The sequence below is a fragment of the Elephas maximus genome, chromosome 2 (assembly GCF_024166365.1).
Source record: "Elephas maximus indicus isolate mEleMax1 chromosome 2, mEleMax1 primary haplotype, whole genome shotgun sequence".
In the NCBI taxonomy this organism is placed as follows: Eukaryota; Metazoa; Chordata; class Mammalia; order Proboscidea; family Elephantidae; genus Elephas; species Elephas maximus.
Window position 1 is genome coordinate 97,437 of NC_064820.1, and position 24,529 is coordinate 121,965.

Below are 24,529 nucleotides of genomic sequence, written 5' to 3' on the forward strand. Positions count from 1 at the left end.
CTCCTGATATATTGTCCCTTTAATCATTATATAGTGCCCTTCTTTATCTTTTATGATGGATTTAACTTTAAAGTCTATTTTGTTAGAAGTTAATATTGCAACTCCTGCTCTTTTTGATTGTTGTTTGCTTGATATATTTTTCTCCATCATTTGAGTTTTAGTTTATTTGTGTCTCTAAGTCTAAGGCGTGTCTCTTGTAGGCAGCATGTAGATGGATTGTGTTTTTTAATCCATTCTGCCACTCTCTGTGTCTTTATTGGTGCATTTAGTCCATTTACATTCAGCATAATTATGGGTAGGTATGAATTTAGTGCTGTCATTTTGATGTCTTTTTTTGTGTGTTGTTGACAGTGTCTTTTTCCAACTTAATTTTATGTGCTGAGTAGATTACCTTTATATATTGTCCTTTCCTCATATTCCTTGTTGTTGATTTTGTTTCTGCTGAGTCTCTGTTTTTTCTTGTTTTTTATTTTGATGTGTAGGATAGTTCGTCTGCTTTGTGGTAACCTTATTACTTATCCCTATCTTTCTAAATTTAAACCTGAATTTTATTTCTTTGTATTGCCTTATCTTCCTCTCCATATGAAAAATCTATGACTACATTTCTTAGTCCCTCTTTGTTGTTTTAATGTTGTCTTCTTTTACATAATAACATTGCTGTTACCCTGTTTTGGGCGTTTTTTTATCTTGCTTTGTTTTTTTGAAGTCCCTGTGTGGGTTGACTTCTGATTGCCCTGTCCTGTGTTCGAGTCTTGGGTTGATACTTGATATTATTGATTTTCTAACCAAAGAACTCCCTTTAGTATTTCTTGTAGTTTTGGTTTGGTTTTTACCAATTCCCTAAACTTCTCTTTATCTGGAAATGTCCTAATTTCATCTTCATATTTAAGAGACAGTTTTCCTGGATATATGATTCTTGGCTGGCAATTTTTTCCCTTCAGTTTTTTAAATAAGTCATCCCATTGCTTCTTGCCTGCATGGTTTCTGCTGAGTAGTTCGACCTTATTCTTATCAAGTCTCCTTTGTAGGTGACTTTCGTTTATCTCTAGCTGCTCTTAAAATTCTCTCTTTATCTTTGGTTTTAGCAAGTTTGATTATTATATGTCTTGGTGACTTTCTTTCAGATCTACTTTATGTGGAGTTCGATGAGCATCTTGGATAGATATCTTCTCATCTTTCACGATATCAGGGAAGTTTTCTGCCAACAAATCTTCAACAATTCTCTCTGTATTTTCTCTTATCCCTCCCTGTTCTGATACTCCAGTCACTCATAGGTTATTTCTCTTGACAGTGTCCCACACGATTCTTAAGGTTTCCTCATTTTTTTTTTAATTCTTTTATCTGATTTTTCTTCAGATATGTTAATGTCAAGTGATTTATCTTCAAGTTCAGAAATTCTGCCTTCCACTTGCTCAATTCTGCTCCTCTGACTTTCTATTGGGTTGTCTACTTCTGTAATTTTATTGTTAATCTTCTGAATTTCTGATTGCTGACTGTCTATTGAGTTTTCCAGCTTATTAAATTTTTCACTATGTTCCTGAATAATCTTTTTAATTTCTTCAGTTGCTTTATCTGTGTGTTCCTTGGCTTGTTCTGCATATTGCCTCATTTTCTTCCTGATGTCTTGAAGGGTTCTGTATATTAATGTTGTGTATTCTGCCTCTGGTAATTCCAGGAATGCACCTTCATCTAGAAGTTCCTTTGATTCTTGTTTTGAGAGCCTGTTGAGTCAATCATGGTCTGTTTCTTCATGTGACTTGATATTGACTGTTGTCTCCGAGCCATCTATAAGTTATTGGATTAGTTTATTTTAGCTTTGCTTACTGTGTCTTAGATTCTTGCTTTGTTTTGTTTTGATATGCCCAAATGGATTGCTTGAGTGAGCTAGCTTGATTATTTTCACCTTTGGAGCTCTCACGTCCTGTCCCCAGGTGGCTAGAGCTGTTCTCAGATATATCAGTCTAGGAGTACATTCACTTTTCTTATATGACTTCAGCTCAGGTGTCCAGGTAGCTGATCATCAAGTGTGTGGTACAGGCTGTGTCCTAGTCTTAGAGGGGCAGGGGTGATTGGTGTAGGTACTGGTATCTGGTTGCAGCAGAGGCTCACACTTTGAAAAAGGCAGGGGGCTGAGAATCATCCCCCACGTGTCTTTGAGGAAAGCATGTCCCTGCTCTCCTAGAGCATACAGGTGGCTGGGTTCTGCTGACAGACCACGGGCACCCAATGTTTTTGGTTGTAAGGACTGGGAGGTACCAGTTATCCTTGGACCCCCCTTTCGTGGGTGGCTAGGTGACCTAAATGGAGTTACCAGTCCTTAGGCTCCTGATGTGGGTAGGTGAGGACCCTGTTTAATAGGCAAAGCAGTGTCAAACATCAAGCACTCAACTCTCCACTGCACAGCTGAAATGGTTGGAGTCTGCCAACAAGGGCCTATTCTCCTGAAATAGGCCCACACAGGTCCATGCAGAGGGAAAAGGTACTCAAAGTCCACAGACAGTTTATGCCTGGGCAGGAGCCACTTCTGTCCTGAGCTCCCCAGGTGAGTGGAGCTGGCAAATTATCTATTCCCACAACTGCAAATTTTTTCCTTCTCCAAAGCTGGGAGGATGTCTCTAGGTGCTCAACAGGGCCTATCTCAGGCCCAGGGAATTCAGCCGCTGAAGCCGGCTTGGGAGTGGGAGGGGCATGGTAAAATATATGCAAGTACTTAGCTTTTGCTGAGAGTGCCCTTCTTCTCTGGTTCCCAAGGTGTGTGCTGGCTGTGTGGCTGGCTGCTTCTCTCTGTGGAAACTGTGGCCAAACAGTAGTACCAGCTCGCCACCAAAGCTCTGGGTATGCTGCCTAAGGGCTCCCCATGACTCAGGTCTGGTAACTCCTCTCCGCATCTGAACCACCTCTTCCTCCCCATGCCCCTCAGTTCTAAGTTCTAAGCTTGGCTTTGATGCTCAGGGCTCCTAGCTTGTCATAAATATACTTGTTTCACTTGTTTTTTCAGGTCTTTGTTGTAAAGAGGGCTTGCCGGAAGTGTCTGTCTGTTCCACCATCTTGGCTCTGCCACCAACTTTCCTGCTTGCCTTTTTGTACCAAGTGTCCTTATGCAACTAATTAAGTGAATTGTTGTTGCAGGATGCTGTGAAGTAGATTCCAACTCATGATGACCCCATCTATTACAGAGTAGAACTGTTTTATAGGGTTTTCAATGCTGTGACCTCTTGGAAGCAGATCACCAGGCCTGTCTTCCTAGGCACCTCTGGGTGGGTTCAAACTGCCAATCTTTTGGCTAATAGTCCAAGTATTCTTTTATTTATATTGTTAGATGGACTCTGAAGCTGTAAAAAACCATGGGATTGGTAACTTAGGTGGAATCTGCTGTTGTATGTAGAATTTAGAAAAATTAGTTTCAACCATCCCCTCAAAAGTATCAGAGAGGATGAGTTCTTTTTCTGTTGAAAAGTGCCCATGGGAAAGGTTTAAGATGGCCAAGTGTATTGTCTAAAGACAGGATCCCAGGATGACGATGGCAAAGCAGCTCAACTCAGACAAGAGGGAATTTACTTTGCTTCTGAAGGTGGTTTGTTTTCGCTGAATTTAACAGGAATGTTAACAAAAAGGACAACAAGAACTCAGAGGGATGAGAAGCCATACATCTAATTGAGAAGCCATACATCTAATTGAGCTGACACATTCTGAGAGCACCTTTCTTTCCTGCCCAAGGGTTTTCCAGACAAATGAAGTAGAAAAAAATGGTATTACCAGTCATTCTCTCAAAGAACAAAAAATGCTGGTGCAGAGACAGATGGGTGCTGCTGGCCAGAGGCCCCAAGCTCACCACAGGAGGACCCCCAAGCTTACCATCCTCTGCGTGGGACCAGGCCTAGTGAAGTCCGCAGTTTTCCTCATTGTTTCCAATGGTAGAAAAGTTAGGTGCATTGTAATTAAGACTATAGGAGATTAAGAAGAAAAAAGTTTTTGATGCAGTCTTTTTTGGTTGAGCCGTGGTTTGAAACGAACAAAGTTCTATTTTCCACTAAATTCTTATTTTACCAAAAGAACACTGACTCAAAACTGATTGGGTTAGCATCAACTCTGCTTTTTTCAAGCATCTTTGAAGAATGGGGAGAGCTAAGTTCAGTAAAATTCCTGGAGAATCAGGATCTTGCTGTCAGTTTGCAATTCGTATTTAGACAGAAAAGCTTTCAGTCCTTTTGGAATATAACCAGTGAAGGGGGTTCATGGCAACTCTCCCACTGCACAGACAAGGCAGCTGAGTGCTCACAGATGTCTCGGGGACGTGGTGAAGGAAGTTTATGGTAATTCCCGTTTCACAGATGAGGCAGCTGGGTGCTCACAGACATCTCGGGGACGTGGTGAAGGAGGTTTGTGGTAACTCTCCCGTTTCACAGAGGAGGCAACTCGGTGCTCACAGACGTCTCGGGGACTTGGTGAAGGGGATTTGTGGTAACTCTCCCATTTCACAGACAAGGCAGCTGGGTGCTCACAGACGTCTCGGGGACGTGGTGAAGGAGGTTTGTGGTAATTCCCGTTTCACAGACGAGGCAGCTGGGTGCTCACAGACGTCTCGGGGACGTGGTGAAGGGGATTTGTGGTAACTCTCCCATTTCACAGACAAGGCAGCTGGGTGCTCACAGACGTCTCGGGGACGTGGTGAAGGGGATTTGTGATAACTCTCCCATTTCACAGACGAGGCAGCTGGGTGCTCACAGACGTCTCGGGGACTTGGTGAAGGAGGTTTGTGGTAACTCTCCCGTTTCACAGACGAGGCAGCTGGGTGCTTACAGACGTCTCGGGGACGTGGTGAAGGAGGTTTGTGGTAACTCTCCCATTTCACAGACAAGGCGGCTGGGTGCTCACAGACGTCTCAGGGACTTGGTGAAGGAAGTTTGTGGAAATTCCCGTTTCACAGACGAGGCAACTGGGTGCTTACAGACATCTCAGGGACTTGGTGAAGGAGGTTTGTGGTAACTCTCCCGTTTCACAGACAAGGCAGCTGGGTGCTCACAGACGTCTCAGGGACTTGGTGAAGGAGGTTTTTGGTAATTCCCGTTTCACAGACGAGGCAGCTGGGTGCTCACAGACGTTTCGGGGACTTGGTGAAGGAGGTTTGTGGTAACTCTCCTGTTTCACAGACGAGGCAACTGGGTGCTCACAGATGTCTCGGGGGCATGGTGAAGGAGGTTTGTGGTAACTCTCCCATTTCACAGACAAGGCAGCTGGGTGCTCACAGACGTCTTGGGGACGTGGTGAAGGAGATTTGTGGTAACTCTCCCGTTTCACAGACGAGGCAGCTGGGTGCTCACAGACGTCTCAGGGACTTGGTGAAGGAGGTTTGTGGTAATTCCTGTTTCACAGGCGAGGGAGCTGAGTGCTCATAGACACCTTGGGGACATGATGAAGGGGGTCTGTGGTAACTCTCCCATTTCACAGATGAGGGAGTTGGGACACAGATGTCTTGGCACGTGGTGCTGGTACAGAGGTGGCACCTGTAAGTGGTCTCTCTATGTCCACCCACTCCACATGAAGCTGGGGGTCGCTTAGAATCAAGAATTTGGCTGTCACGGTCCTTGCTCTTGGGCTAAAGCTACCAGTCTCAGGGGCCCCAGATGCCACCCCCGGCCACATCTGTCCAGCCCTCCAGCACAGTTCCTACTGATTTGATGGGCTCACGTCCACACCACACTCATGCTGAAGGGGCATGTCTGCTTGGCTGACCACTGTGCAGCCTCAGGTGTGCAGTAAGGGTTCCCTTCAGCCCCCTAGCATCTTCTCTTGCCTGTTGGGCCATGTGTCTCCTGATGAGGACCCTGCTTGCCCCCAGCCCACAGGCCCATGTGGGTCCCAAGAGCATTAACTGAGGCCAGCAGGAAGGTACATCCCAACACTCCCACATGCCCCAAGTTTGGGTCCCCCCAGCATACAGTTCAGCCTATAAAATGCTAAAAAGAGTTTCAAAGGGCCCGAGAATTTCAAGGCCCCCTTTCAGACATTCCAGCACACTGACCCAGACAGGGAGAGGAGGGTGGCCACCAGCTCACTCACTGGCTGGGATCGTCCACTGCATCACACCACACACGTCATGGCTGTTCCTGAACAAAAACCACAAGTGGCTGCACACCCGGGCCTTCGGCACATACTTTAGTCAGAACCCCGAGTGCTGGTGTCCTCACCTGGAGAAGTGGCTGTGCTGGGGTTGGGGCCACGTAGGTCAGTAGGACGGGGAGCCCCCATCCACTCCCGTGGGGTCCAGCCCTTGGCTGCCTGAGAGTGTGGTTGGGTCAGCTCGCTCGCTCTGTCCAAAGCCACACAACTGATGCTTCAGGCCCTGTGGCAGTGCAGTCCCTGCACTTCACACAGCACTGCTGATGTGGGCGAGAGCAGCCACAGACAGCCTTACACAGATGAGCGTGGGGTCCTGATAAAATTTTACCGTGGGCCCTGGAATCAGAACTTCACGTAATTCCCCTGTGTCACAAACTAATGTTCTTCTCTTGATTCTTCTCACCATTGGGGCATAGTCTGCCAGCCTCAGCCCAGCCTGCCAGAAGGCAGCAGAGAAGGAAAGGACAGGGGGTCGAGGATGCCCTCTCCAAACCCCAGCCCAGGGGTATCTGCAACGAGACCCCTAGAGGGCTTGGCTCCAGAGAGTAGTGTGGGCCTTGCAGTCCCCATCTGGGGTGGGGGGAGATCACAGTAGATAAGCCACCTCCATCTGAGTGGGGAAGATCGAAGGAGATAAACCACCTCCATGGAAGGCGGGGGAGATCACAGGAAATAAACCATCTCCTTCGGGCACACCCTGTTTTGGGAGGTGAGCAGCACTTACTGAGGAGCTGAGACATTAACTGGCATCATTAGTTTCCACCTGCAGGTGGCGGAACGGGCTGTGTCATCACAGGCATGAAAGTGTGAGTTTGGCTCTGAACTGAAGTGCCACGCCTATGTTTACCCAAAAACCAGGGTAAACACAGGCTGACTTGTGCTTACTTACAGTGTGAAATTGTTCACTACAGATTAGTAAGTAAATACAAGTAAACCCATGCTTACCTTGCTTACTGGGCATTCCGCCCCTGTCAGGGATTGTAAATTTGAAAAGAGGTTTTGATTCTACAGGAAGATGTTGTAGGGTTGGAAGAGAAATAGATGTGAGTCATACCTAGAAGCATACTCTTTGATGAGGTGGAAAAATGTGAAATTGTTCACTACAGGTGACCTGATAAGCAAGGTAAGCAGCATGCTTACCTTGCCTATTGGATAATCAGCCAGTGGCCACACCCCATGGCATGTTAGCCAGTGCTGAGGTTCAGCGTTTGTGCTGCGCGGGCATGCGGCTCTGTGCTGGAGGGGCACCATTGACTGTTTCCTCATCTCGGGAAGGCTCTCCTCTGTCTCAGAAATTCTGTGCCTGGGGAGGAGTTATTCACAGTGTGGGACACGTAGACAAGCTGGGTGTATGTGATTGGATTTATCACATATACTACAGCATAAAACACTTAGCTACCACGTATCTGTCAGTTTGTCCTACTGTGGGGGCTTGCATATTGCTGTGGTACTGGAAGCTTTGCCACCAGTATTTCAAATACCAGCAGGGTCAGCCTTGGTGGACAGGTGTCAGCTGAGCTTCCAAATTCAGACTAGGAAGAAGGACGTGGCGGTCTACTTCTGAAGAACATTGGCCAGTAAAAACCTTATGAAGAGCAGCAGAACATTATCATTGCTGATGTCAGATGGGTCCTGGCTGAAAGCAGAGAATGCCAGGAAGATGTTTACCTGTGCTTTATGGACTATGCAAAGGCATTCAACGGTGTGGATCATAACATATTATGGATAACGTTGCGAAGAATAGGAATCCCATAACATTTAATTGTGCTCATGAGGAATCTGTACTTAGACCAAGAGGCAGTCATTCTAAAAGAACAAGAGCATACTGCATGGTTTAAAGTCAGGAAAGTTGTGCATCAAGGTTGTATTCTTTCACCGTACTTAGTCTGTATGCTGAGCAAATAACCCAAGAACTAGACTACATGAAGAAGAACGGGGCATCAGGATTGGAGGAAGACTTATTAACAACCCAGAATATGCAGATGACACAACCTTGCTTGCTGAAAGTGAGGAGGACTTGAAGCACTTACTGATGAAGATCAAAGACCACAGCCTTTGGTATGGATTTCACCTCAACATAAAGAAAACAAAAATCTTCACAACTGGACCAATGAGCAGCGTCATGATAAACGGAGAAAAGACTGATGTTTTCAAGGGTTTCATTTTACTTAGATTCGCAATCAACCCCCAGTGAAGCCCAGAAAAAACCAAACCCAGTGAAGCAGCAGTCGGGAAATCAAATGTTGTATTGCGTTGGGCAAATCGGTTGCAAAAGACCTCTTTAAAGTGTTAAAAGCAAAGATACCACTTTAAGGACTACGGTGCGCCTGACCCTAGCCACGGTGTTTTCAATTGCCTCATATGCATGTGAAAGCTGGACAATGAATAAGGAAGACCAAAGAATTTATGCTTTGAATTATGGTGTTGGTGAAGACTACTGAATATACCATGGACTGCCAGAAGAATGAACAAATCTCCCTTGGAAGAAGTACAGCCAGAGTACTCCTAAGAAACAAGGATGGCAAAACTAAGTCTCACATACTTTGGACATATTATAAGGAGGGACCAGTCCCTGGAGAAGGACGTCATGCTTGGTAGAGTAGACAGTCATGGAGAAAGAGGAAGGCTCTCAAGGAGATGGACTGACACTGTGGCTGCAACAGTGGACTCAAGCATGGCAACAATTGTGAGGATGGCGCAGTATTCGGCAGTGTTTTATTCTGTTATACACAGGTTCGCTATGAGTCAGAACCGATTTGATGGCACCTAACAACAACAGAATGCTTAGACAAGCTGAGCTAGTGTGTTTTGGTTTATCACAAGTAACCGGTTCATTTGTGATTCTTTTACTGAGGAGTCCTTGGGAGAATGCCAATACCAGTGACGACATGGCTGGGGTGGGACAGCATGTCCTCCTGAGATGGCTATGTGTTGGAACAACATATGGTTCATGGGCTGGGGGTTCCACATGCTTCGGGTGGCTTTCAGCAGGGAGGGCAGCACCATATCCGGGCCAGAGATGGCACAGCCAATGCAGATCCTACCGGCTCCCCTGAGGTTCTCGATGCTCTTCAGTCAGGTCCCTGTGTGCCCTGAGCATGGATGGCCAAGGGCACCAAGGCCAGAGCACAGGGTGTGTGATCGTGCAGGCCAGATATGTCCTGTAACACCAAGAGCCGAGTGGCCAAGGGGCTGCAGGTGATGGCGAAGGAGGGTCTCTGTGGTCACTGAGACACACATTCCGAGTTCTCTCTAGAAATTCCAAACAGTGGAGCTCTCAGGGGAGGGTGCCAGCTCTACCTCGGTGAGTTCTTAAAAACACAGTGATAGGATGGTTGGACACCAAAAGGATCCCAAAGTCAGTCTTAAAGAGAAAGGAGCAGGCAGAACACAGGCATCAGGGAGGGAGGAGAGATGGCAGGTGCCCAGCAGCCTCCTCCTGCCCATGGGGGTGGTCCTGCTCTCAGAGCTTCAGGTGATACACGGGAGGCACTGCCTGAGGCCTCAGGGGGTTGGAGCAGAGTGCCCTGTGGGTTCATTGTGGCAGCAAACCAGTACTTCTGATGTGTTGTGATCCAACACTACCTACAAGGTTGCTAGAGTCAGCTGTGTGTCTGTGTTCGTTGTCCTGTGCACATTAAGAGAAGACATTTCAGGGTTTATATCTGGATTGTCACTTTCTGGGTTTGCCTCCGGGCCTGTTACACAAGGAGCAGCCTGGTACTGAGCCCTGGCTTAGCCCCTCTCTCCCAGTATTCTCCTGATTTGGCCTTGAGGGTTGAATAGTGCTGACATCATGAGAAAGTAGATTTTGTGAAGGATGACAAGATCGAGATATGTGAACAGGGCCTCTGCCCTGGAGCCATCCCTGCCAATGGGGGTGGGGGTGGGGGTAGGAGGAGACGCCAGGCTCCGAGCCCCAGGACTCCCCACTCCACAGGCTGGTCTCCCAAAGAAGCTGAAAATAAGCCCAGGTGGGGCAGGGACCGCAGCGTCAGGCACAAGGGGACCCAGTTGCCCAGGAAGGGGGAAACTGTCCCCACCATGGGCAAGGCTGCGGTATTCCTGGGGACCCAATTTCCTGGGGTGGGCCAGCTGCACCTCAGGAACAAACAACCCATAATCGGTAGCCACATGGCAAGTCTTCACTCTCATCTTGCCCACCGCAGACACCTGGAGTCCACCTCACCTTTGCTCTGGGCCAGGAGGGCGGGGCAGCCTCGCTTTGGTGCTGTGAGGGCCACCTGAGGGAATGACGCCAGACAGTCCAAGCAGGGCCTGAGTATTGGCCAAGGCATTCCTAAGACCCCTGCGTTCTGATGCAGGCTTGGTGGCACAGCCCCGGGACGCTCCAGTGCTATAAAATCCTAAGGACTCTTGTTGTGGGCATCAGAGAACTGGGGCAGCATGTCCAGGCCCCCTCCCTGAATATTTTCAGTCACTGGAGGAGGCTCAGGCCTCTGTGACTGATGAGGAGCAGTGTCTGTCCAGCCCCTGCAGCTCCAGCCCAGCTCCCCCTATCGAATGAGAGCCCTTAGAGTAAGATTTTGCCATTTGGATTTTGTCATAGAAATGACCCTAGGCATAAACACTCAGAGTTGTTTTAAAATCTTGCATATTGGTTGGTTGAGATGACTTGTTGTTGGCTTGGTAGCTAAGCCTGCAGACCATGTTCAAAAGCTGATTTTTTCAGTTTTAAGAACTGTGCCTCAGTCTTGTCCGCAGTCGGCTCATACTTCACGACCTGAAAAAACGAGCTTCAAATAAGAGATTTTTCCTCATGATGACATACTGGGAGCCCCACGCATTGCTGACATTTCACTCAAATGGCACTTTGTGCAGCAGGACAGAGCAAACAAAGTGAAAGATGGGGCTGCAGAATAAGCGGCCCAGGTGCCACACAGGATGGGGGGTGGAGGTGTATGTGTGTGCGTGTTTGTTTGTGTATATGTGTGTCTCCGTGTGAGTGCATGTGTGTCGTGTCCATGTGTCTGTGTGCCTATGTGAGTGTGTGTTCGCATGTGCATATGTGTATATGTATGTGCGTCTGCATGTGTGCATGTGCGCATGTGTGCGTGTCGGTGTGTTTGTGTGTCTCTGAGTGTGTCTGCATGTATATATGTGTGTGTACTTACGTGTGTGTGTGCCTGTGTGTATATGTGTGCACAGAGAGGTCCAGGTGCAGAGCTCAGTTCCTCTGTGTGCGTTCATGTGTCTGTATGTGCCTCCATGTATGTGCATATGTGTGTGTGCGTGTGTTTGCACAGGGAAACTGAGGTGCAGAGCTCAGTTCCCCTGTGTATATCTGTGTGTATAGGTGTGTACATGTGTGTGTCCCTGTGTATGTGTGCATGTGTGTGCAGGGAAATAGAGGGTGGGAGCAGCTCTCTTCACATCTCCCACTTTCATCTGCTCAGTCCTGCTTACGGGCAGCAACTAGAATGTCAAGCTCTCTGGATCCACCCACTGGGATGTGGCAACACAGGCCCGCTTCTTGGGTTGTGAGTATTGACATAATGGGCTCATTAGCAATGCTCAGCCAGTGATCATCTTGCCCTGGCCCTGACCTGCTTGTCAGTGCTGGAGAGACTGCTGACCTGGACTCCCGGCCTGCCCTAATGAGGCACCTGGGTGTGCCCAACCCCCTACATGCAAGTGCGTACACAGACACACATGCACACATATATACATACATGTACAAACACATGCACACACATGCACACAATGTATACACAGGCACACAGTGTACACATGCATATATACATATATACAAGGACAGACATGCACACATTTACACACATGTGCACACACACGTGCATATGTGCACACAGGTACACATACACATGCATGCAATGCATACATAGGCACACAGTGCACACATGCATGTGCACATATACACACAGACACACATGCACACATACAAATGCACACGTGCACGCATTCACACACACGTGCACATGCACAGATGGAGTCCCGGGCATGGAAACATGGGTGGGCCTGGGTTTAGGGGGAACTGGGGCAGGGCTCTTCCTGGACAGTTGTCTCCATTTGTCATCCGTGTTTAACCAGGAGAAGGGTGCAGTCTCAGCAACAGTGGGATTCACCACCTGATGCCCTGACCCTCCTAAGCTGCCCTCAGCCCTAGCTGCTGGTGCCCCTGGAGAAGGCTCATGCCAGTGTGGCCTCTCAAACCTTCCTGGGTCACTGGAACATCAGTGTCACAGGGAAGCCATCTGCCTTTGCTGTCGGAGAGCGTGAACCTGACCAGAAAAAGTCAGATTCCCTCCTTGCTTCCAGCACTTCTGGCCCACCCTGGGAAGCAGCTTCGGCCTCAGCCCCAGCCATGGGAGCCGGAAGTGGGACACAGCCCCTGAGGCAGCCAGGACTCACGAGGGTCTGGACGGGCTCTGATCAGTCCTGGTCTGTGCAGCAGGATGCCCACAATGGCTATCAGCCTGGCAGGGAGGACAATGTGTCCCCTGGAGGTGGGGTTGACGCTTGAGGCCTGGCAAGAAAGCAGCCATTGATGGAAAGTGGGTTGGGTGTGGCTTCCATCCCTGGGAGCTCTACCTGGCTGGTGTCTCCATGCATCCTGGGTTTTGTTTGTGAATCTGGCCACAGTGACCAGGGAACTAAAGGCCCGCCTTTCTCAAGTGGTCCCTTCGGACCCCGCTCTGGATGGTTCCAGGCTGACTCCTGGGGAAGGCATGCATCCTCCATAAGCTGTTTTCAGCCCTGGCAAACACGAGGCCCCTGGTGTTTCGTGCAAACAAGTCCTTGTACCAGCCACACAGATGAGCCCCTGTGAATTGACCTCAGTGTCCAGGGAGGCCATGAGGATGGGCCAAGCCCTCATACCCACTCCCCATTCCTCGGGGTATCTCCGGCCCCCTTGGGTGTGCCCACGTGAGCCCACACATCCCCGGTGCTGATAGTCTTCGGACCCCTGGCCCAGTTAGGAGTGGGAGCATTGGCCCCACTACCTGGGACTCCCCGGGCTTGCTCCTCTCCATGCATCCTGGAGAAGTCCCACTAAAAGTCATCCCATTTCAATAACACCTCATCTGACGTTGATTGGGAAATTCACCCTTCATTGAAGAAAGCAGATTTAAAGTGTTTTTCAAACACATGCATTTTCCGTCGTCATCCAGCAGCAGGTCTGAGCTGAGTGCTGACACACTGAACTGTGCTCAGTGAAGCCTTGATTAAGTGTCTCTCACTGTGTCGGCCATTTATGGACAGGTGTTTAGCACGTAATTACATGCTGAGCCACGGTGGGATTCTCTGTGCAATACATTCCCTGAGTCTCTGACAAAAGTTACCACATCTGTGTGTGTGACTGAAACAAGGAGAAGAACCAATTGTTTTCTGTGCAGAGATTCACCAGTGTCCCTCTCTCTCTGCTCACCCCCTGTCTGGGTGTTTGAAGGGTGCATGGAAGCTGTGAGTGGGTGAGTTACGACAGACTCAGCACAGCTAGAGTGGCTGGAGGACTCTGGCACCCACTCGACCCTGCACCCACCCACCTCTGCTCTGAACAAAGGCCTGGACACCCTGTGTAAGAATCCCTTGTTCACATGTATTTTTGCCAGTCACCATTTACCACACACACACACACACACACACAGCCCTAACACAAGTCTTCTTGCTGGTCCTCCTTCTCCTCTTAAGCTTTCTCATCCTTCTCCTCTTCCTCCTCATCTCCCTCCTTACCGTCCTCCTCTTCCTCCTCATCCTCCTTGTACTCCTCCTCAGCTTCCTCCTCTTCCTCCTTCTCTTACTCTTTCTCCTCCTTTCCTCCTCCTTTTCCTCCTCCTCTTCCTCTTCATCTCCCTCCTTATCCTCCTCCTCCTCCTTCTTCTTCCTCATCCTTCTTATCCTCCTCCTCTTCCTCATCCCCCTCATCTGCGTTTCTCCTTCAGTTGACCCTCATTGGCTACACGTATGTTAGGGACCCAGGAGAAGTTTGAAATGTTTGGAATCAGAAGCCAGAATTTTCTCTACATACTCAGTATTTAGATAATTCCTACCCTAAAGTGGGGGCTTGTGTGTTGCTATGATGCTGGAAGCTATGACAATGGTATTCAAGTGCTACAAGGGTCATCAGTGGTGGACAGGTTTCAGTCAAGCTTCCAGACTAAGATAGACTAGGAAGAAGGACTTGGTGGTCTACTTCTGAAAAGAATTAGCCAGTGAAAACTTTATGAATACCAGCAGAACATTTTCTGATATATTGCTGGAAGACGAGCCCCTCAGGTTGAAAAACACTCAAAATACAACTATTAAAGAGCTGCCCTCCTCAAAGTAGAGTTGACCTGAATGACGTGGATGGAGTCAAGCTTTCGAGACCTTCATCTGCTGATGTGGCGCTACTCAAAATGAGAAGAAACAGCTGTAAACATTCATTAGCAATTGAAACATACAATGTACGCAATATGAATCTAGGAAAATTAGAAATCATCAAAAATTTAATGGAAGGCATAAACATGGATATCCTAGTCATTCCAAAAAACGAAAACCAGACCCGTTGCCATCAAGTCGATTCTGACTCATAACAACCCCATAGGGCAGAGTAAAACTGCCCCATAGAGTTTCCAAGGAGCGTCAGGTGGATTTAAACTGCCAACCTTCTGGTTAGCAGCCATAGCTCTTAACTACTATGCTACCAGGGTTTCCATATCCTAGGCATTAGTGAGCTGAAATGGACTGATACTGGCCATTTTGAATAAGACAATCATACCATCTACTATGCTGGAAATGACAACTTGAAGAGGAATGGCATTGCATTCATCATCAAAAAGAACATTTCAAGATCTATCCTGAAATATAACGCGGTCAATGATAGGATATCCATATGCCTACAAGGAAGGTCAGTTAATACAACTATTATTCAAATTTACCCACCAACCACTAAGGCCAAAGATGAAGAAATTAAAGTTTTTACCAACTTCTGCAGCCTGAAATTAATCGAACATGCAATCAGGATGCATTGATAACTACTCGTGATTGGAATTCAAAAGTTGGAAACAGAAGAAGGAGCAGTACTTGGAAAATATGGCCTTGGCAATAGACAGGATGCCAGAAATTGCATGATAGGATTTTTGTGAGACCGACAACTTCTTCACTGCAAATACCTTTTTTCAACAACATAAATGGCAACTACACAAGTGGGCCTTGCCAGGTGGAAAACACAGGAATCAAATCGAAACTGAAAGAGACGATGGAGAAACTCAGTATCATCAGTCAGAACAAGACCAGAGGCCAACTGTGGAACAGACCATCAATTGTTCATTTGCAAGTTTCAGCTGAAGCTGAGAAAAATTGGAATAAGTCCACGAGAGCCAAAGTACAACCTTGAGTATCTCCCACCTGAATTTAGAGACCATCTCAAGAATAGATTTGACCTATTGAACACTAATTACTGAAAACCAGACGAGTTGTGGAATGACATCAAGGACATCATACATGAAGAAAGAAAGAGGTCATTAAAAAGACAGGAAAGGAAGCAAAGACCTAAGTGGATGTCAGAAGAGACTGAAACTTGCTCTTGAACATCCTGTAGCTAAAGCAAATGGAAGAAATGATGAAGTAAAAGAACTAAACAGAAGATTTCAAAAGGTGGCTCCAGAAGACAAAGTAAAGTATTACAATGACATATGTAAAGACCTGGAGATAGAAAACCAAAAGGAAAGAACACACTCAACATTTCTCAATCTGAAAGAAATGAAGAAAAAATTCAAGTTGCAATATCAAAGAATTCTAAAAGGAAAATATTAAATGGAGTAGGAAGTGTCAAAAGAAGATGGAAGGAATACACGAAGTCACTATACCAACCAAAAAGATTTGGCCAATGTTCAACCATTTCAGGAGGTGGTTTTTGATCAGAAACCTATGCTACTGAAGAAAGAGATCCAAGCTGCACTGAAGGCATTGGTGAAAAACAAGGCTCCAGGAATTGACAGAATACCAATTGAAATGTTTCAACAAATGGATGGAAGTGCCCACTCATCTATGCCAAGAGATTTGGAAGAAAACTGACTGGAAAAGATCCATATTTATGCCTATTCCAAAGGATGATGATGCACCAGAATGCAGAAATTATTGAACAATATCATTAATATCACACAAAAGTAGAATTTTGCTGAAGATCATTCAAAACCGGATGCTGCAGTCCATCCACAGGGAACTACCAGAAATTCAAGCCAGATTCAGAAGAGGACATAAAACGAGAAACATCATTGCTGATGTCACATGGATCCTGGCTGAAAGGAGAGAATACCAGAAAGATGTTTACCTGTGTTTTATTGACTGTGCAAAGGCATTCGACTGTGTGGATCATACCAAACTATGGATAACACTGTGAAGAATGGGAATTCCAGGACCCTTAATTGTGCCCATGAGGAACCTTTACATAGATCAAGAGGCAGTTGTTCGGACAGGACAAGGGAATAATGATTGGTTTAAAGTCAGGAAAGCTGTGAGGCGGGTTAGGGAGGGGAGAAGCAGATGTCAGGACAAACAGATAGACAGAGCTGGGGTGCAGCTTGAGGACCTCAGGAGGCAGGAGCTGAGCTGCTTGAGCACTTTCCTACAGAAGCCGAACTCATAACCACCACAGCATCACCTCCCTGGGTCCCTTGGACATCTCTTTGAACCCCCTCAGACCCCAGACCCACAGAGGAGCAGCAGGGCGTTCTTTTTTACCTTAGTTTCCTTTGGAAAGTATTAGTTATTAACTGTTCAGAGAGCCCTCAGATATAACTGTCGTCCTTAAAAGTTGATGTCATACATTTAACCTTTTTGGCTTTTAGCTATTATTCCCAGCTTCTAATTTCTTCTGCAGACAAATGAACCTTGTGGCATTTCCTCAGGAAATGTTACATCTAAAAGGAGCACTTAAACTTTTTAAACAGAAAGCATTCCTTCATTACATAAAAATGTGCTGCCCCAAATGTCCAGGGGAAGCCAACTGCTGAAGAGATGGTTTCCAGTGTGACTGAGGGGATGACGCTCTGTGGTTCTGAGGAGCAATACCCCAGTGATCTCGCCATCAGTACTGTCTCAGAGAAAAAGATCACCATGCAATTAAAGCGTATTTGCCATGAATAAAATCCTCCCCATAGACCCATGGCAAAGTCTTCCCCTTGGACAGACCCCAAGTGCAGGACATAGGGGCCACAGCCTTTGGCAATCTTGAAATGCAGTTTAAAGAGTGAATTTAAGGGGTTGGGTTTTGATGGATTGGGACTTACTCCAAGTTTTTGCACCTAATGTGCCTCGGGACAAAGGGAATGAGAGCTGGGGTTACCAGGGTATTATCATGGCCCCTCAGGGACAAGGTGTCAGGTCTGCAGGGTGGACACATCCTCCACCACATGACACAGAGCACTGCTAGTGCATGGTCACCTGGCAGGGCCCTTCCTGGTCCCAGCCTCCCTGATGCCACTGTGAGACTGGACCTTCAGAGCATAATGTGGGTCCTGCCCCCAGCGGTATATGTGTCTGTGTCCCGATAGGGTCCCAATCCTCCCTCCACGCATTCCACCCCTAAGAGTCAGGTGCATCTGTGCCCATGTGCTCAGGGTCCAGATTCTCTCTCCGTTTCAGAACGTGGAAACCCTGGACACCTACACCCAAAACACGCTCTGTGCGCTCTACCTCAAGGCCACTGCGGCCACAGTCCTCGGGCAACTGCTCAGTGTGCTGGAGGTGCAGCACACCAGCCTCACTGACTTCCTTGACCCAGCCAGGAGGACTCTCTGGCACCTGCCGCAGGAGGCCTGTGTGAGTCCCCTCACTGCGGGGGAGAAGGAGGGACACTACTGATCGGGAGGTGGACCCCAGGCACTTGATGACATTGGGGGAACCCCAGAGAACATCAGGTGGGGACCCTGGTGCCTGAAACCATTGGAGGGGGACCCCAGAGCTTAAAAGCGTAAGATGGGGACCCCAGACCATAAGAACATTGTTGTGGGGGGGGAGACTCTGGAGCCTGAGAACGTCGGAGGGACACCGGTCCTTGAGAATGGGGACCCAGGGGCCTGAGAACAACGGGCAAGGACCCCAGTGCTGAAACGGAATGATAATGAAATCACAAGGTTTCAAAAATTTTCACATACAACCAAAGCAATATTAACAGTGAAATATATGGCCTTGCTGTTGTTGTTAGGTACCGTTGAGTCAATTCTGACTCACAATCACCCCATGTACAACAGAACGAAACACAGCCCAGTCCTGCACCACCTTCACAATCGTTGCTATGTTTGAACCCAATGTTGCAGCCACTAAGTCCATTTCATTGAGGGTCTTCCTCTTTTTCACTGACCCTCTACTTTACCAAGCATGATGTCCTCCTCCAGGGACTGGTCCTTCCTGATAACGTGTCCAGAGTATGTGAGATGGAAGTCATGCCATTCTTGCATCTAATGAACATTCTGGCTGTACTTCTTCCAAGACAGATTTTTTGTTCTTCTGGTAGTCCATGATTTATTCAATATTCTTGACTAACACCATCATTCAAAGGCATCAATTCTTCTTCAGTCTTCCATATTCATTGTCCACCTCAGTGCATAGGAGGCAAGTGAAAACACCATGCTTGGGTCAGGTGCACCTTAGTCCTTAAAGTGACATTTTTGCTTTTTAACACTTTAAAAAGGTCTTTTGCAGCATATTTGCCAATGCAATGCATTCTTTGATTTCTTGACTGCCGATTCCGTGGATGTTGACTGTGGATCCAAGTAAAATGAAATCCTTGACAACTTCAATCATTTCTCCATTTATCATGATGTTGCTTATTGGAGCAGCTGTGAGAATTTTCGTTTTCTTTACGTTGAGGTGTAATCCATACTGAAGGCTGTAGTCTTTGATCTTCATCAGTAAGTGCTTCAAGTCCTCTTCACTTTCAGTAAGCAAGGTTGTGTCGTCTGCATATCTCATGTTGTTAATGAGTCTTTCACCAATGCTGATGCCCCATTCTTCTTCTTCTTCTATAGTCCAGCTTCTCAGATTCTTTGCTTAGCATTCAGATTGGATAAGTATGTTGAAAATATACAGCCCTGACACACACCTTTCCTGACTTTAAACCACGCAGTATCCCCTTCTTCTGTTAGAACAACTGCCTCTTGGTCCAAGTACAGGTTCCTCGTGAGCACAACTAATTGTTCTGGAATTCCCATCCTTTGCAACGTTGTCCATAATTTGTTATGATCCACACAGTCGAATGCCTTTGCATAGTCAATAAAACACAGGTAAACATCTTTCTGGTATCCTCTGCTTTCAGGCAAAATCCATCTAACATCAGCAATGATATCTCTCATTCCACGTCCTCTTCTGAATCCCACTTAAAATTATTGTACTTCTCTGTCAATGTACTGCTGCAGCCATTTTTTAATTATCTTGAGCAAAATTGTACTTGTGTGTGATATTAATGATACTGTTTGCTAATTTCTGCATTCTGTTGCATCACCTTTCTTTGGAAAGGATACAAATATGGATCTCTTCCAGTCTGTTGGCCAGGTAGCTGTCTTCCAAATTTTTTGGCATAGACTAGTGAGCACTTCCAGCACTGCATCCATTTGTTGAAACATCTCTATTGGCATTCCATCAGTTCCTGGAGCCTTGTTTTTCACCAGTGCCTTCTGTGTACCTTGGACTTCTTCCTCAGTATCATCTGTTCTTGATCGTATGCTACCTCCTGAAATGGTTGAACACCAAACAGTTCTTTTTGGTACAGTGACTCTGTGTATTCCTTCCATCTCTTTTGATGCTTCATGCATCATTTAATATTTTCCTCATAGAATCTTTTCATATTGCAACTTGAGGCTTGAATTTTTTCTTCAGTTCTCTCAGCTTGAGAAATGCCGAGCTTGTTCTTCCCTTTTGGTTTTCTATCTCCAGGTCTTTGCACATTTCATTGTAATGCTTTACTTTGTCTTCTCGAGCCACCCTTTAAAATCTTCTGTTCAGCTTTTTAACATCATCATTTCTCCCTTTTGCTTTAGCTACTCGAAGTTCAAGAGCAAGTTTCAGAGTCTCTTCTGACATCCATTTTGGTCTTTTATTCCTTTCCTGTCTTTTTAATGACCTTTTGCTTTCTTCATGTATGATGCCCATGATGTCATTCCACAGCTTGTCTGGTCTTTGGTCTTTAATGATAAATGCATCAAATCTGTTCTTGAAGTGGTCTCTAAATTCAGGTGGGATGTGCTCAAGGTTATACTTTGGCTGTCATGGACTTGATCTAATTTTCTTCAGCTTCAATTTGGACTTGCATATCAGCAACTGATGGTCTGTTCCACAGTTGGCCCCTGGCCTTGTTCTGACTGATGATATTGAACATTTCCATCATCTCTTTCTACAGATGTAGTCAATATGATTCCTGTGTATTCCATCTGGTGAAGCCCACATGTAAAGTCGCCATTTATATTGTTGAAAAAAGGTATTTACAGTGAAGAAGTTTTTGGCCTTGCAAAATTCTGTCATGCAATCTCCAGCGTCATTTCTATCACCAAGGCCATATTTTCCAACTACCAATCCTTCTTCTTTTTTCCCAACTTTTTCATTTGAATTGCCAGTAATTATCAAAGCATCTTGATTGCATGTTTGATCAACTTCAGACTGCAGAAGTTTGTAAAAATCTTCAATTTCTCCATCTGTGGTGGGACATAAATAGTCATATTAACTGGTTTTCCTTGTAGGTGTGTGGATATTATCCTATCACTGATGGCATTGTACTTCAGGATAGATCTTGAAATGTTCTTTTTGCTGATGAATGCGAAACCATTCCTCTTCAGTTTGTCATTTCCAGCATAGTAGACTATATGATTGTCTTATTCAAAATGGCCAATACCAGGGCAGTGCCAAGATGGCAGACTAGTCAGATGCTTCCTGTGATCCCTCTTACAACAAAGACCTGAAAAAACAAGTGACTCAGTTATATATGGCAATCTAGGATCCCTGAACATCAAAGATAAAGTTGAAATGTCAGACTGAGTGGCAGGAGGAAGGAGTCAGTTCACAAGCAGCAAGGACTTGCCAGAACTGACCTGGAGGACACCGGCACCCTGCAGGCTGGATAGGCTGGCAAGCAGTAACGCTCAGGACATGTTTTCCACATCAGGAGAAACCAAGCAGCAGAGAGTCTACTCAAGCCTCCAGAACCAGGGATAAGTGGCGCTCAATTGGCAAAAGATAAGTACAAACGTCTAACCTACTGCACGGATCAAAAAAACCCTTCCCCCATTTAGGAAGTCCTTCTCTTCCATTTACCTGCCTCCTCCCCTCTCTGCTTCAGTCCTGGTCCAGTGCATCCCCTGGGCCGGCAGTAGAACCCATCATATGCCCTGAGCCATTCTCCCGGTTTTGGAGAGGGAACAAATTAACAAACAGGAAAAAATAATCTGCTACCTTCCCTGAGCCAGGAATTCAGGGCAGGCATAGCCCCTTTGCCTAGGCACAGACATAAGGGGTCCATGGACTTTCAATGCCTTTCGCTCTTGCCTGGACCTGTATGGGCCCATTTCAACAGCATAGGCCCTCATTAGCACAGTACAACACAGTATATACCTGAAGCCTGTTTTCAACTGCATCAGCTGTAAGGGGAGTGTCAGATTCATGACATTTGACACAGCCCTGCCCATTGAGCAGTGTGCTCACCTACCCACATCAGGGGCCTGAGGACTGGAGGCTCCACCCACTCCATCCACCCATCTGTGACAGGAGTCCAAGAATAAGAGCTGCCTTCCAGTTCTTACAGACAACAACATTGGGTGCCCATAGCCTGGCTGCAAAACCCACCCACCCATGTGCTGTAGGGAACAGGGACATGCCTTCCACCCAGATGTGCAGGGGCAGATGGCAGCCCTCTGCCATGCTCAGCATATGACTCCCTGCTGCAGCCAGATATCTGTGCCTGCTCCAATCACCCCTGCCTGTCTAGGACTGTAGGTGAGAGCCTGCACCACACACTCAGTGACCGACAACCTGGATACCTGAGCTGAATCCACACAAGAAAAGTAAATGGACTCCTGGGCTCACATACCTAGTAACAGGCCAGACCACCTGGTGACAGGATGTGAGAGCTTCAAAGATGCCAATAATCAAACTAGCTTACAAGACCAGCCTATCTGGGCATATCTAAACAAAACAAGAAGCTAGGACACAGTAAACAAACATAAATATAATAACTTATTGGTGGGTCAGAGAAAACAGTCAATATCAAATCACATAAAGAGGCAGACCATGTTGGCTTCAGCAAGGGACCAAAATTAAGAAACAAACCTTCTGGATGAAGAGAACTTCTTGGAATTACCACAGGTAGAATTCAAAAGATTAATATACAGAGCTCTTCAAGAGATCAGGAAGGAGATCAGGCAAAATGCAGACCAACCCAAGGGACACACAGACAAAGCAACAGAGGAACTTAAGAAGGTTATACAATAGCATAATGACAAACTTAACAGGTTGCAAGAGTCCATAGAGAGACAGGAAACAGAAATCCAAAAGATTAACAATAAAGTTTCAGAACTAGACAACTTAATAGAGAGTCATAGGAGTAGAATTGAGGTGATGGAAGTCTGAATTAGTGAGACTGAAGATAAAGCACTGGACACCAACTTACATGAGGGAAAAACAATAAAAGAATTTAAAAAAATGAAGAAACCTTAAGAATTATATGGGAATCTATCAAGAGGAATAACCTATGAGTGATTGAGTACCAGAACAGGGAGAAGGGGATAACAGAAAATACAGAAAGAATTATTGAAGCTTTGTTGGCAGAAAACTTCCCTGATATCATGAAAGATGAGAAGATATCTATCCAAGAAGCTCATTGAACCCCACACGGGGTAGATCCCAAAAGAAAATCATGAAGACATAATCAAACTTTCCAAAACAAAAGATAAGGAGAGAATTTTAAGAGCAGCTAGGAATAATGAAAAGTCATCTACAAAGGACAGTCAATAAGGGTAAGCTTTGACTACTCAGCAGAAACTATGCAGGCAAGAGGGCAATGGGATGATATATATAAACCTTGAAGGAAAAAAATTGCCAGTCAAGAATTATATATCCAGCAAAACTGTCTCTCAAATATGGTCATGAAATTAGGGTATTTCCAGATAAACAGAAATTTATGGAATTTATAAAAACCAATCCAAAATTACAAGAAATACTAAAGGGAGTCTTCCAGTTAGAAAATCAATAACATCAGATAACAGCCCAAGACTAGAACACAGGACAGAAAAACCAAATATCAACCCAGATAGGGAAGTCACGAAAACAAGTCAAAGGTAAAACAATGAAAATAGAGAAACAGAGACATCAAAATGTAAAAGATGACAACGTTAAAACAAAAAAGAGAAGCTAAATAATGTAGTCATAGATCTTTGGAGAAGAAGTCAAGGTGATACAAGGAAATAAAAGATTGGTTTAAACTTGGAAAAATTGTGGTAAATATTAAGGTAACCACAAAGGAAACTAACGATCCTACACATCAAAATAAAAAACAAGAAAAAAAACTCAGCAAATACAAAATCAACAACAAAGAAAAAGATGAAAAGAAAATACCTAAAGAAAAATGACTCAGCACAGAAAGTTAAGTGGAACAAAGAAACTATCAACAACCCACAAAAAAAAAATACATCAAAATGACGGCACTAAACTCATACCTATCAATAATTACTTTGAATGTAAATGGACTAAATACACCAGTAAAGAGATAGAGTGGCAGAATGGATATTAAAAAAACATGATCCGTCTGTATGCTGCCTACAAGAGACACAACTTAGAATTAAAGACACAAATAAACTAAAACTCAAAGGATGGAAAAAAACATATCAAGCAAACACCAAGCAAAAACAGCCAGGAGTGGCAAAATTAATCTCTGATAAGATAGACTTTAAAGCAAAATCCACCACAAAGAATAAGTAAGGACATTATATAATAATTAAAGGGTCAGTACACCAGGAGGACATAACCATAATAAATATTTACACACCCAGTGACTGGGTTCCAAAATACATAAAACAAACTCTAACAACACTGAAAAGAGAAATAGCTCCACAATAACAGTAGGAGACTTCAACACACAACTTTCAGGGAAGGACAGAACATCCAGAAAGAAGCTCAGTATAAAGACATGGAAGATCTAAATGCCACAACCAACCAACATGATCTCATAAACACATACAGAATACTCCACCCAACAGTAGCCAAGTGTACCTTTTTTTCCAATGCTCATGGAACATTCTCCAGAATAGACCACATATTAGCCCACAAAACAAGCCTTAACAGAATCCAAAACATCAAAATACTACAAAGCATCTTTTCCGATCATAAAGCCATAAAAGTAGAAATCAAGAACAGAAAAAGCAAGGGAAAAAAAATCAAATACATGGAAACTGAACAACATCTT

At 45.6% G+C, this 24,529-nt stretch overlaps 1 protein-coding gene across 1 annotated transcript in view; it reads left to right on the forward strand.

The window, feature by feature from the left end:
- The window catches only part of PLEKHG4B (pleckstrin homology and RhoGEF domain containing G4B), a 110,360-nt gene that overhangs the window by 14,584 nt on the left and 71,247 nt on the right, over positions 1–24,529 (forward strand). The window contains 1 exon segment of the mRNA XM_049858300.1: positions 17,728–17,904. Coding sequence (XP_049714257.1) covers positions 17,728–17,904 — 177 coding nt within the window.